Source organism: Ambystoma mexicanum, chromosome 6p, assembly GCF_040938575.1.
Source record: "Ambystoma mexicanum isolate Mex_15411 chromosome 6p, UKY_AmexF1_1, whole genome shotgun sequence".
Lineage (NCBI taxonomy): Eukaryota > Metazoa > Chordata > Amphibia > Caudata > Ambystomatidae > Ambystoma > Ambystoma mexicanum.
Genome location: NC_090935.1, coordinates 600,569,037 through 600,582,381, shown reverse-complemented (window position 1 = coordinate 600,582,381; position 13,345 = coordinate 600,569,037). Strand labels below are relative to the sequence as shown.

General features: G+C 45.8%; 1 protein-coding gene across 20 annotated transcripts in view; it reads right to left on the bottom strand.

Moving 5' to 3' along the window:
• Positions 1–13,345, bottom strand: part of SDHAF1 (succinate dehydrogenase complex assembly factor 1) — a 172,136-nt gene that overhangs the window by 64,303 nt on the left and 94,488 nt on the right. For 10 of the 20 annotated variants that reach the window (XR_011280649.1, XR_011280644.1, XR_011280645.1 and 7 more), the window contains one exon: positions 5,832–7,038. The exons of the other annotated variants lie outside the window; for them this stretch is intronic. Coding sequence is in view for 2 of the 10 variants with exons in the window: in XM_069627435.1 (XP_069483536.1) it covers positions 7,026–7,038 (13 nt within the window). In the remaining 8 variants the exon portion in view is untranslated. Of the gene's footprint in view, positions 1–5,831; positions 7,039–13,345 lie in introns of those variants that run through there. 20 annotated transcript variants of the gene reach the window in all.

The following is a 13,345-nucleotide window of genomic DNA, read 5'->3' as shown; positions in this document are numbered from 1 at the left end:
AGTAAATATATTGAAAAGAGTTATATTAATTTATGTACTTATGTGTTTAGATTTTCACAGACACTTCATACTGATGAAACCTCCATCCATCCAGTTCCAGAGAAGTAAAACACCTAGCAGTGTCTAACTATTTGGAAGCCAGTGTCTTAAGAACCAGTGAAGATCTGCAGTTGTTACTTTCTCCTCCATTCCCCTTTCCCCTGGGGTTTGCCAGCTTGGTAGTTTATTAAGAGATTGAGCGGGCATACTTTGGGGGTCTGGTGGGCCAGCATCACTCCTGCAAGAAGATTCAAAGACAGGACCTGACACTAGGTCAGCAAAGTGCAGGAGTAAACTGCAATGGGTGAGCAAAACCCAAGGATGTACTTTTCAATTACAGGTGCTTTTGAGATCAGTGAAACACAGACGGAGATAAGCAGTAACTCTTGTAACTTATTTTTGGATGGCACACAGCCAACTCAAGGTAAGTAATACCCATATACTTTTTCAAGGAGCCATCAGCAACTTGGGGGTAGGGTCTAGTGTCCAAAAGGTGTCAGGGTAGGTTAAGTAGCTAACGTCAGAGTTCCTTAGGAAGACTGTTCAAAAAAACAGGTGAGTATTTTACTTTAGTTATTTGAGGGTCCAGGGGCATCACAGAAGACACCCTAGGAGGATTCCAGCAGTGGGCTTGGGTGAACTGGACGAAAGGCCTCCCAATCACAGAAAACACCCTTGGTGCACTACAACAACCCTGACCTCCTGGCAGTAGTAACCCAACCTTTGGTATAAGTCTGTACTACACAGGTTGTTAGTGTGGACGAGTAGCCAGGTTTATCTCAAGAGGGGTCAATGTGATCTGTAGGGGAGTTACACAGAGGTTCACAGTGACAAGTATTCATGCAGACACTTACACACACGGTTTCTTGATAAAACAATTAATTCACCAGTCAGTTAATATAAGCCTTCAGAAGGAAGCACTGTAAACACCACACAAATATACTTCAAAATTACGCAATCTCTTAGTTCAGAATCAGTAAATACCCATTTGGGATGGCATACAGCAGAGACCTACACCCTCAGGTGACTTCAATTGCTAGTGTGCCGTTTACATTAATGTATTCCTGTTGGCATTCAGAATTAGTTAAGAGCAAGTAAAATGGGAAAGATTTTAGGGTAAAAAAGACACCACAAATGTTCTTTAAGTAGGCAAATACTTTCAGATCCCCCAATAAGAGTCATTCAGTTAAAACAGGCTAAGTCAAAGTCAATAGGCAAGAGTCTGTATGGGCTGAAGCACTTCTTTGAAGATGAGTAGAAAAGTATTTGTACAATGTTTTAGAAGTCTGAAGAAAAGGATGAATCAATGTAGGGCCACAAGCTGTTAGGCTTGCGAGTAGTAGAAGATGCAAGCAACTCCACAGCAAGAGGTAATTTCTCTTACATTTTGTACAGTACCTTTAAAATGAAGAAAAGATGCAGCCGATGACTCCTGTTCCTGTCCAGCTCTGCAGATCTCACTGTTCCTGTGCCTCAGTCGTGGGGACAAGCGGGAGGATGTTGGGGGACTCCTGCACTGGACGGTCAAAACTCGCAACCGACAAACTTCACTTTCAGTGGCTGTTCAGTGTTTCAGCTCCTTGCGTCTACCGCAAATAGCAACACTGTAGGTCGAGATGGACTTTCCTTGCCCGCACTTTGTTGAGGGGGCTCAGGCTCGGTCAGTCCTGCTTCCTGGGAGTCCGGAGGAACTTCCTGGAGCTCTTGGGTAACTTAAAAGCAACGCACACAAACTGGTGTTCCTCTCCCTGGCTCTACTGTTTGCAGCAGCAACTCTGGAAATTCAACCAGCTCTGAGATGGATGTGGAGGTGGCTTACTTTAGAGTAGATTGGTCACACCAACTCAAGGGGAGAAGTTGTCCTTGCAGGGGCTTCTTGGTCGATGCAAACTTGGCGTTTCAGCACTGCAGCAGGGCTTCACCGGGCACACCAACGGTCCAGGAGTTGCAGTGGGCATCCTCAAGTTCTTGTTTGGTTCCTTCGTACAGTGGTCGACTCTGCCTTCCAAGCCAAAAGACTTGCCTTTTATACAGTTCTCTCCCTTTCATTCCAGCCAAGCTGTCACTCACCCAGCTGGGTGGCTGTCCGTGCCGGAAAGCCAGCCAGCCAATCACCTTTTGGTGCATTCCTATAACCAAGGGAATTAAGCACAGGGCATTTCGTTCACCTCCCTCAGCCCCTGCCAGATTCTCTGGAGCCAAAGGCAGGCTTCACTCATGAATCCAGTCAAAGACAAAATGACCAAAGGGACTAAACCTGGTTTGGCGTGCAAAGTAAATCTCAAGAAGGACCTTTCCACAAAGAAATGGCGAAAAAGAAGACCGGTCCATTATGACAAAATGGGCACCCATGGGTGCTTCACTGCAGCTTTGAACGCAGCCCGCAGTAAAAACACACAATGGTAGTAAAAAGTAAACCACTGCCACCAGCCATTAATTGTACAAAGGGTAACAAAAATGTTACATGAGAACCTAGACAAAGGGGATACCAAGTAACCCCTCCAGCACCATAGTGTAAGGTAGTGTGTGCTGGGTCTAGAAAGTTACAAATGTAAGTAAAGTCAATTTCACTTTACTGCTCTTGGAAACAGTAGTTTATCCAAGTAAAGGTGTTTAAACCTTTGGGGAAATCTGAACGACGTCCCTGTGCCACTGCACTGAAGGTGCTGTGTGACACAAAGTAAAAAGATGCCTATGGAGTTTGTCAGACTCCAAAAACCAAAAGAAACGCAGAGTTCAAATCACAGAAAGATACATGCGAGAATGGGAACAAGGTCTTGCTCTCTCCAGGTTAAACATTAAAAAGTCCTAAAGTCCAGCAAAACTGCTGGGCGTCTCTAAGGTAGAGAGTAATTAGCACATTTCTGAGACTTCTCCCAAACACTCCCTATTCCCAAAAGTAATGCTGTTGGTTTCACTGTACTGTTCCAGTTAGGATATAAATGTATCTGTGTCCCCAATTGAGTCTTGCTTCTCCTGATTGAGCTTAGCCGGTCCATAATAAGTCTGCCTTAGGTCATACTCTTTGTTGCTGAAAGCCTCTTAAGGTTTTACTTGCGTTAGCGAGTGCCATCCTAAAACAAGTTAGAGTTATTGCTTACCTTAATCTGTGTTGAACTATCTGAAAAGCAAACTAATAGTATATTACATTAGGTTTTACCTGCATAGAATAGCTGTGTGCCATTCTTGATAAGTGTTCGTAGGTGTAGCTAACCTTGGTCTACCTTGGGCCATCCAAAAATAGTGTAATACGTAATTAATGGCTGGTGTACAGTGGTTTACTTTCATACCATTGTGCGTTTTTACCGCGGGCTGCGTTCGCAGCTGCACTATTGCATCCATGGGTGCCCATTTTTTCAAAATGGCACTTTTTTTCACCATTTATTGTTGGAAAGGTCCTTCTTGAGATTTAGATTTACAAAGGTAGCGGGCGCCCCTCTCTCGCAAGAACAGACATGATAACCTGTTCAGTGGTTATTAACCACTTGAGAGTTCGCAGCCACTGCTTTTACTCACTGTGCCTTTCACAGATGGGAAATATCCATTTGCATATCAGTCTTTGTCCTGCCCAGGGGCAGTCCAGGGGCAGTCCAGCTGGTTGCTGGTGGTACTCTCGTTCAGATTGGAATTGCCATTGTATTTCGGTGCTGGACTGCCCCTGGGCAGGACAAAGACTGATATGCAAATGGATATTTCCCATCTGTGAAAGGCACAGTGAGTAAAAGCAGTGGCTGCGAACTCTCAAGTGGTTAATAACCACTGAACAGGTTATCATGTCTGTTCTTGCGAGAGAGGGGCGCCCGCTACCTTTGTAAAACTATTTTTTAAGGAACCTGGGATTGGTAACCCTAGGTCTCCTGGGGGCAACCAGACGTGGTCTCCCTCTCACTGTGCTTAGAGAGGCATCAGCTTCACCTCACTGATGATCCCCAACAAGGGTGAAACACGTGTATGGGGTTGCTGGTGGTACTCTCGTTCAGATTGGAATTGCCATTGTATTTCGGTGCTGGACTGCCCCTGGGCAGGACAAAGACTGATATGCAAATGGATATTTCCCATCTGTGAAAGGCACAGTGAGTAAAAGCAGTGGCTGCGAACTCTCAAGTGGTTAATAACCACTGAACAGGTTATCATGTCTGTTCTTGCGAGAGAGGGGCGCCCGCTACCTTTGTAAAACTTCTTGAGATTTACTCTGCGTGCCAAACCAGGTTTATTTTGTTGTTGGCGGGATTCAATGGTGAAGCCCGCCTCTGGCTCCAGCACGTCTGGCAGGGCAGGAATCAAGGGAGGTTCCCGAAACTGTGCTTAGTCTCCTTTGTTACAGGCATGCACCCAAAGGCGATTGACACCTAGGCAGCGAATGAATGGGAGAGACTTGCATAAAAAGCAAGGTCTTTTGCAAGGAAGGCAGAGTCAACCACTGGACGACGGAATCCGAAGAACTTGGAAGAGAAGCTTGCTGCAACTCCTGGACCATTGGTTTGCCCCGTGAAGCCCTGCTGCAGTGCTGAAGCTCCGAATTCACCTCGACTAGAGAAGCCCTGCAAAGGATGACTTCTCCCCTTGGGTTGGTGACCAATGGACCCAAGACAAATTAATCTGGAAATACCCTCGTTGCTGGCTGTACTTCCATTTGCTGCTGCAGGAACCGAGTGCCAGGGAGAAGAACAATAGAATAGAGTGCATACTTTTTAAGTCTGACCCAAGCTCCAGGAAGATCCTCCAGACTCCCTCGAAGCAGGACTAACCAAGCCTGAGCCACCTCAAACTGCTGGACCCCAGAAGCAAGGAAGGTCCATCAAGTGCCCGAGAACCACGGTGGTCCTATTCGCGAGAAGCTGAAACCGTGAAGTGCCGCTGATCTGAGGTTTGCCCATTGCTGCCGCCGACATTCGAACCGTAGTGCAGGAGTCCCCAGATGTCCTCCCTCCTGTGCCCACGACTGAGGGCCAGGAACAACAGGATCTGCCATACTACAACAGGAACAGAAGCCAGCTGGAACCAATTTCTTCAGACTTAAGGTGCTGTAAACTAAGGGGGAACTTTGTTGTCTAGCTTGCTAACTCTCAGTTGAGATTTGCATTCGCTGCCTTTTGCAGAGTTGCTTACAGCTTTGCCCATCACAAGCCTCCCAGCTTGTGGCCCAACAGTGATTTCTTTTTCAACAAACTAACATTGTGCAAGACGTTTACCTACCTTCAAGAAGTGCCTCAGCTCCCCTAAACTTTGCTCAAGTGACATTGGCTGTCCTGGCTCCCTGAAAGACTAACCTGACTTTGAATGACTTTTTGGAAGGACAGGTCAAAACACATTCTTTACTTGTATAGCTGGGAAAGGGTTAATCTACATTGCATTGGGGTTCAAAAGTACTTACCTATTTGAAAAACGTGTTAACCAGTGTTTTCTTCCCCAACCTTTTCCTTTTGACACCAAACTCAGTATTGCTCTAAATGTACCAGTGATATCTCAATGTGCAGTGTCATAACTATTGAAGTCACCCGAGGGTGTAGGAAGTGTGTGCCATCTCGAATGGGTAGCTGATTTCCCGAGAGTGTATTTCTGAAGTATATTTAAGTGTTACTGTTAGGACAGTTTTTCTGAAGCCCAAGGGCTTAACAAAACCATTCAACTGAGGCAGTACAAGACTCCACTTTAGTATAAGGCTGTACCACCAGAGTACATGGTAGTGCACACAGAGCTGCCACGTTTATTTTAGGAAGGAGAGAGGGCTGTAGAATCAGTACAAATGCAATTTTAATACAAATGATCCAAAGAAACACTGAAACACTATGTATTATAAAAATAAATGATTTATTTAAATACAAGTACACCCAGATAAATCTAGGGGTACGTACTATCACACAGTATATGTAATCAAAATTATCAAAACACTATGCTTGAAGGTGCACAGACCAAATCATAAACCTTATGTGGATCACCCAACAGTAGTACTAGGGAAGTCAAACCTTGTCATACACATTCGGTATAGGTCAACTATTCTTGGGGGAGTAAAAACCAATGGTTACTTTCACAATTAAATTCAGTAATGCAAGGGCAGTAGGCCCTACCAGTTGTACAATGACTCCGTACAAATCACATAACCAGTGAACTTGAAAATATACTTTTTGTGAATAGTGGAACACTTATTCCAGGTGCAGTAAAAACCTAGAACTACTTTTGTGATAAAACAGGTATACTAGTTGAGTAAAACCTAAGGATGTAATGTTCAATTACAGGTGCTTTTGAGAACAGTAAAACACATATGGAGGTAAGCAATAAAACAAACTTATTTTTGGATGGCACACAGCTAACTCAAGGTAAGTAAAACACATCTACTTGCTCTATCTCACAAGGAAGTCCAGGTTAGATAGCACAGGGAAAGTAAACCCTAATGTTACACTTTACTGAATGACCAAAGTTATTCTAGGTAGGCAACAACCTAATACAGACTTCTTCTGACAGTCTTAACAGCAAGTCAGGGGATGCGAGACCCAGTTGGGGAACACTCATACAATAAAGATTTTCCAGAACAACTTCTTTAGAAAGTCTTAATTCTATTAAAGACACAGAGGCGAGCATTATGCTTCCCTTTCTTTATTCACTTCACATAGAAAGAGCTCAGCAGCAAGTTTTGATGCACCCAAAAACAGATAATATCTATACATAGTCAGGGTGCACAGAAACATACATGAACAACATTAAAACTGAAGAAAAACAAGTATAGAACTTCCAGTCCATAGTAAACAGTCACTGAGGATCGGAAACTCAATTTCCCAGAAAGCCAAGTCTAAGTTCATGATAGGTCACCAAAACATGTGACATCAATCCTCCAATAACAGAAGGTAGACCCCCTCCAAATGGGGACCAATAGTGCATCTCCCCTCCTTCGAGGCTGCGAACTTTGAACCAAACCAAGAAGAACAACATACAAGGCTGTAGTTCCCAGCAGTGGACGTCTGTGTAGATCCAAAGCACGCAAGGTTGGCTTATCCGAAATCACTAAGAAAAGACAAGAGAGAATCAAGGGTTACCTGATGTATATAATAATCCTATTCAATATACAAGGGAGGGAGAGGAAAAAAAAAAAACTATTTCATCAAGCAATCTTTACCTGGCACAATAAATAAATCACTTGCCTAGGACATAGTACAACTGCACGCAAGCGCGGTATGCCCCCATTTCTCTAGTCGGGTGGGATAATGCTCGCCTCCGTGTCTTTGATATAAGACTTTCTAAAGAAGTGGTTCTGGAAAATCTTTATTCTACGCGAACACCAGAGGCTCACATTATGCTGGTTTAAAGCTTACTTGCCACTACGGATGCAGGCTGCGCTACCAGCTTCAGGTAGAATTGTTTAAAAATAGACTTGCCGACCCAGTCGGCCATCCTCATGATGTCCTCTAAACTGACTCCGACCTGAAAGGCTTTGGAGGCTTTGGCGCTGCTTACTGAGTGAGCACCAAAGACGTCAGTACCTATTCCTGCCTGGGAGAGCGTCCAGCGCACCAGTGTTTGCAAGCCTCTTAAAGCGGTTTCCGTGCAAAGTGCTATCAACCGCTGTTCGCTAAGACGTCCTAAGAGGCGCAGTCACCTCCTCGTAGACCTTCAAGCACCTGACGAGATAGAGCTTAAGCTGCTTTGCAAAGGGAGGATATGAAATTACTCTGGAATTGCATTTGGTGCCCCTGGATATATGAAACACTATGCCGTCAGGCCGGGGTGGTGGGCGAAAAAAAAAAAAAGAAAAGGACCTGCCCGCTAGGTCGAGCGCTCTGACATCGGAGACCCTTCTGCAGGAGACCAAGCAGAACAACGTAGTGAGCTTACCGGAGAGGGCTGTGCGAGATAACTCCTCGTTATGAGGCCAGGAAAGAAAAAAAAAAAGATTCAGTGCTCTGTTAATGTCCCACAGATTGTTGTAACGGGACAGGGTGGTACCACTAGGCGGATGCCCTTAAATAGTCTGCACATTAGGTAGTGTTCATCTGCTGGTAGGCCCTCCACGAGATTGTGGCCGGCTGAAATTGCGGAGCGGTAAGCGTTATCCATCCTATAGGTGAGGCCCCGCTCTAATGAAGCCAAAAAGTAACAAAATGTCCTCTATAGGTGCTGAAACCGGATGGAGCCCTCGGTCCAAACACCAGTGTGTCCAGGCCCTCCAAGAGGGAAGAGTACCTCTTGTAGGTAGTGGGGGGCCCAGCTCTCCTCGATGAGACTAACCGCCTTGAGAGAGATGCCTGGGACCCTCCATCTTGACCTGAAATCCTCCAGGCCGCCAGAATTAATGACTCGCTGAGGAGAAGGGGGTGGCATTGGCCCCGCCGGACAAGCTAGGAGATCTGAGATTGGGGTAGAAAGATTGGAACATCCGAGGAAAGTTCCAGAAGAACTGGATACCAGGTCCGAGATGTCCAGACCAGGGCTATGAGTACAAGCTCTGGCTGTTCCAGACGGGCCTTTGCCAGGGTCCTCGCTATCATGGTGAAGGCATAAAGAATTCCCCCGGTCCACTGCTGCGGCTGCTGGATCCGGTTTCCAGCTGTAAAGAGACCGAGGTCCTTGGTCATGGGAACCCATACTCTAAACCAGCAGAAGATTTCTGCTGAGTCTCCAATCGCTGTAGTCGGTGGAATGGCGGGAGTGCCAATCCGCAATTCCGTTCAAGTCTTATTCTGCTGTGACAGAAATTCGGTGTGTCAGGCAGAAATGCCAAAAGTCCTTGGCGAGTTCCGCTAGTGGTCTTTACTTGGTGCCACCCAGATGATTGATGCATTTTACTGCAGAAATGTTGTCCATTTTCAGTAAAATACAGCAACTCCCTCTGCCTCTGACGAAAGATTGCACAGCGAAGGAGCCTGCTAGGAGCTCCAGTCAATTTATGTGCATTTCTAGTTCCTGAGGGGACATTGTTCCCCCCGTGGCCACTGTGCCGCATCTTGCTCCCCAGCCAGAGCGGCTGGCGTCCCGGCGGACCCGAAGATCGCCCAGCTATTCTAGGCTTCCATATCCATCAGCCACCAGATGAGCTCCATCCTTGCCTATGGCAATCGAGTTAGGCGTTGAGAGTAGGAAAGGCTGCGTCTGAGATGTTGGCCTTTCAGCCTCCAATTCCTGATAGTGAAGGGGGCCGGGAAATATTGCTTGTATGGATGAGGACAACAGGCCTATTACCCTCGCCAACACCAGCAGGGTGAGGACATTCCTCTGTAGAAGCCTGCGAATTTCCCGAGGCGTGACGTATATCTTGGCGGTAGGCAGGCGGAGTTGCGAGGTTTGCGTGTCCACAATGAATCCCAGGAATTCTAGGTTCCTGGAGGGGTGGAGAACCGATTTCTCCCAATTGATGAGAAAACCAAGGTTGCGCAAGAGGTCTATGGCAAGACTGGCTTGTTTTACCAGATCCTGGGATTGAGCCATGAAAATGTCGTCCAATTATATAATCAATCAGTCCGACACCTTTTTCTCTGAGATAAGACACGACTGGCCTCAGGAGTTTGGTTTAGGCCTATTGAACTGAATCGAGTCCTCTGGTGAACTGAAACTATTTGCACTGCTGAAGAAAGCATTTGTGATCCATTCTGCTAACTTGTGCCTTTTATTCCCTTACAAAGTAACTGAAATACCATTTTGCTCCCATTTCAGGGGAGCCTAATTTACTCAGAAACTTATTGGTTCAATACTGAAGTGTGTTTTTTTTGGTATAAGTGAGGTTAGGAGGATCATTCTCAGCCTTGGCCCCCACACTGTGGAACGCACTCCCACCCCACATCCGCCTCACTGAAGACTTCATGTCCTTCTGCAAATTGCTGAAAACTTTGCTCTTCCCCTAAAAACCGTCCCCGTACTCAAACTAACTCAAACTGAATAACCGCATCTCAATGACTTACAAAATGTTAGATCATAAATAGCAACGCAGCAGCATGATCCAAACGACAAATAGAAAACTAATTATCCTCTATTGGTTAGCTAAAACAGGACCAACAAAAGAGAATGAGTAAAAAGGATCAAACCTGCGAAGTAGAAAAGAATCCATTGTATGAGAGCAGTAAAGTGGCTGAAATCAACGAAATGGACAAAATAAATGCAATAGACAAGAGGACCAATGTTTGACGTGAGAATAAAGCCGATAACGACAATTCAATTAAGCCAATCTACTAGAGCTTAAATAACAATGAGACAAATACAACATCATGATCCAAGCAAAAAATCTACAACTAATAACCGCTAATGTAAACTAAAAGGACAAACAGAATAGAATGAGTAAAGTAGAGCAAAGCAGTGAAGTGGATAAAAAGAATAAAATCGTACGAAAACAGTAACGTGGTTGAAATCAATTAAATGGATGTAATGATTCCAATGGACGAAAGGAACAAAATGGACGAAATGAACTAAGAGGAGGATGGAAAGATTAATACAGGAGACCGATGGACAGTCGGCATGGAATGTACTGAGTGCATGGCATAAATGGAAAGTACAGAATAGACGATTCAAGTAAGCGAGACAGGTGTAGCGCATGGGACAGATGGAGCACAGAACGGATCGAGTGCGTATGACAAGTGACTTTGGCTGAACCTATAATGCAGGATGAATGAACAAAGTGAGGGGAGCGGATGAAATCGGTAGAATGGATAAAGCACAGAGCCGACCAGTGCCTGAAGCGGACGAGAGCGCAAAATGAATGAGTGCTTGGAGCGGATGAGAGCGTGGAACAGATAAGAGTGTGGTGCGAAGGTAGTTTGTGCGAGTGGTTAATAGAGTGGATCGGACGTAGGTGTGCTCAGCCAATCTAGAGTGCTGAGCAGATATAGAGTATGGTGTGGATGCGGAGCGGGTGTTGAGGGCGGAGCTGGTCTTGAAGGCGGAGCGGGTCTTGAAGGTGGAACAAATGGGTGATGTATGTGGATAAACGGGTCAAGTGGTTGGAAGGAATGGATGTAGTAAATGGGAAGAAACATGAATTGCAGCAGCACACATTTTAGTGGGTGCCACAAACGGAGGATGGATGTGGAAGGAAGGGTGATATATAGATGCGACTGGTAAAGTATGAGGAAGGAACTGTTGAAGTGTGCGGACAAAATGGGTCAAATATATTGACTAAAACGATTGAAGTATGTGGAGAGAATGGATGAAGTGGAGTGATCAAATGAACAATGTAGTTGGAACGGAAGTATGGTGCTGGAACAAGTTAACTATGTGAGTGGAACGGATGAACCGGGTGAAACTGATGAACCGGGTGAAACGTGTGGAAGAACGAATGAAAGATGCATTGCATTGCATAAACGGCTCAAGTGCATAAAAGGTTGGAGCGCATAAAATAGTTTAGAGTACTTGGAACGCATTGGAGTGCATGGAGCGCATTGGAGTGCATGGAGCGCATTGGAGTGCATGGAGCGCATTGGAGTGCATGGAATTCCACAACTTACTTGGAATGATTGGGGGTGCATGGAACGTTTTGAAAGAACATTGAAAAGAACAGTTTTGAGTGCTTGAAATGGGCATAATGCCTAAAACAGTCAGGTTACATTGAACAAATGGAGTTCAAGGAACTATTGGAGTGGGCCCGATCTCAAACACCCAAGGTAAACCACCACACCACATCTCCACGTTTACTCTCTTCCATACACCACCACTCAACTAGAACACAGCGATACTATGACACCATTCGGTATAGCTGTTCTCATATCAGCTGCCTCATACTCACCATCACTCTAAACACCGCTGGTTACTCACCCTCCAGCTTAGGCGTTCTCCTCAGGCCAAACGCAGCCAGAATCGGTCTGATAAAACCTGCCAGCACGAACACATACTCCTTTATCTCCCAACCACCACACCTACCGCTAAGAAGCAGCTATCACACGAATGCCACACCAGCTGCACACATATCCGGTGCACACATGCACCATTTTGACTCTTTCTATTCTCTCTACAGACCTGAACTTCGGTTCCCGAGGGCGTTCAACCTACCAGCGCCTTGCAACCATACCAATGGTACATAAGGCGCTATATAAATGCAAAGTAACATAACATAATATTAAGTTGCCTCATTTTAGCGAATGTTTTCTAAATGATTGTGTAATAAACTCAAGGTTTCTTGGTAAAACACTTATGAATTTAAGTGTCTTCTTGAACCACTGTGATTGTAAGACCTCTGTGTAACATCCTTGTACTGCTCACATTCCCTCTTGAGATGAGCCTGGCTGCTCAGCTCGCTACCATAAAACTGTAGTACAGACTTATACCAAAATTAGTTTTGCTTACACCTGTAGTCCTAATTGTATGTGGTGGTCCCAGAGGGTACTGCATGCAATTCTGCCTAACAGCAGGATATCTAGCCGCTCTTCTCCAGCCGCGTCCTTTTCCTCGTCCCCTGGATGGGAAGAAGGTGTCTGAGCGGTCTTGCCAGGAATTGTGCTGGTCTCTTGTATGTTGGAGTCTGTCAAAGAGTATCGGCCGGAGGAGCGACCCCTACCTCGTCCGGCAACATTTTTTTGGAAGAAAATACTCTAGATAGAAGCTTGAGCCTTGTCCAAGGCAGTAAAGGTGCCTACGAACTTTGATATTTCTTTGACAAAGGGATTTCCGAATAAGAGGCCCTGAGCTGCTGGTCCAGGCTAGTCTGCCAGCTCCCCCAATTTAGGATACATTTTAGGAGTATGCTCTTTCTGTGTTCTGTAGAAATGGCACAGTTGGCATTCCCTAGCAGGCAAGTGCTCTTTGGGACCAGCCTGCTAGGATAGCGGGATCAATTGGATTGCCTGTGTCAATGGCCTCTTCGGCCAGGTCCATGATTTTAGCCAGGGGTCCCGTGATGTCAAGGACCTTATCTTGACAAGACCGCCAACCGCGGTCGATGCCTTTCTTTGGATCCTTCATGTTCTTCCCTAGAAGGTGATCATCTTAGTGTCTAGTTCAGGGGTCAGAGCTACTTTCCCTGCAAACTCTGGCCGAGGACACTCCGAGCAGAGCTTGGCTCCGACTTTTCTCCAGGGGCCGACAGTCTCGTCTTAATATAGTCTGTTGCTCTTGATAGTTCCCAGTCTGTTAACCTGGGTGGATCAAATCTTCCGGTGTGAACATTCGCTCAAGAGTGGAACGTTTCTCGATGTTTGCTTGGGAATGGGGACTGCCACATTCCCAGAGGTAGAGTGTCTAGTCCAAACGGTTTGCTTGTCCTCTGAGGACAGCGGGGTCTGGTCATCATACTGGCGCTCCCCTTGATCGTAGTAGTCAGTGCCCTGCTGGTCTTCCTCCGGGCTCGAGGGTCTGCCACCCGCGTCTTCCTTGAGGTTAGAGGGTCTGTTATCGG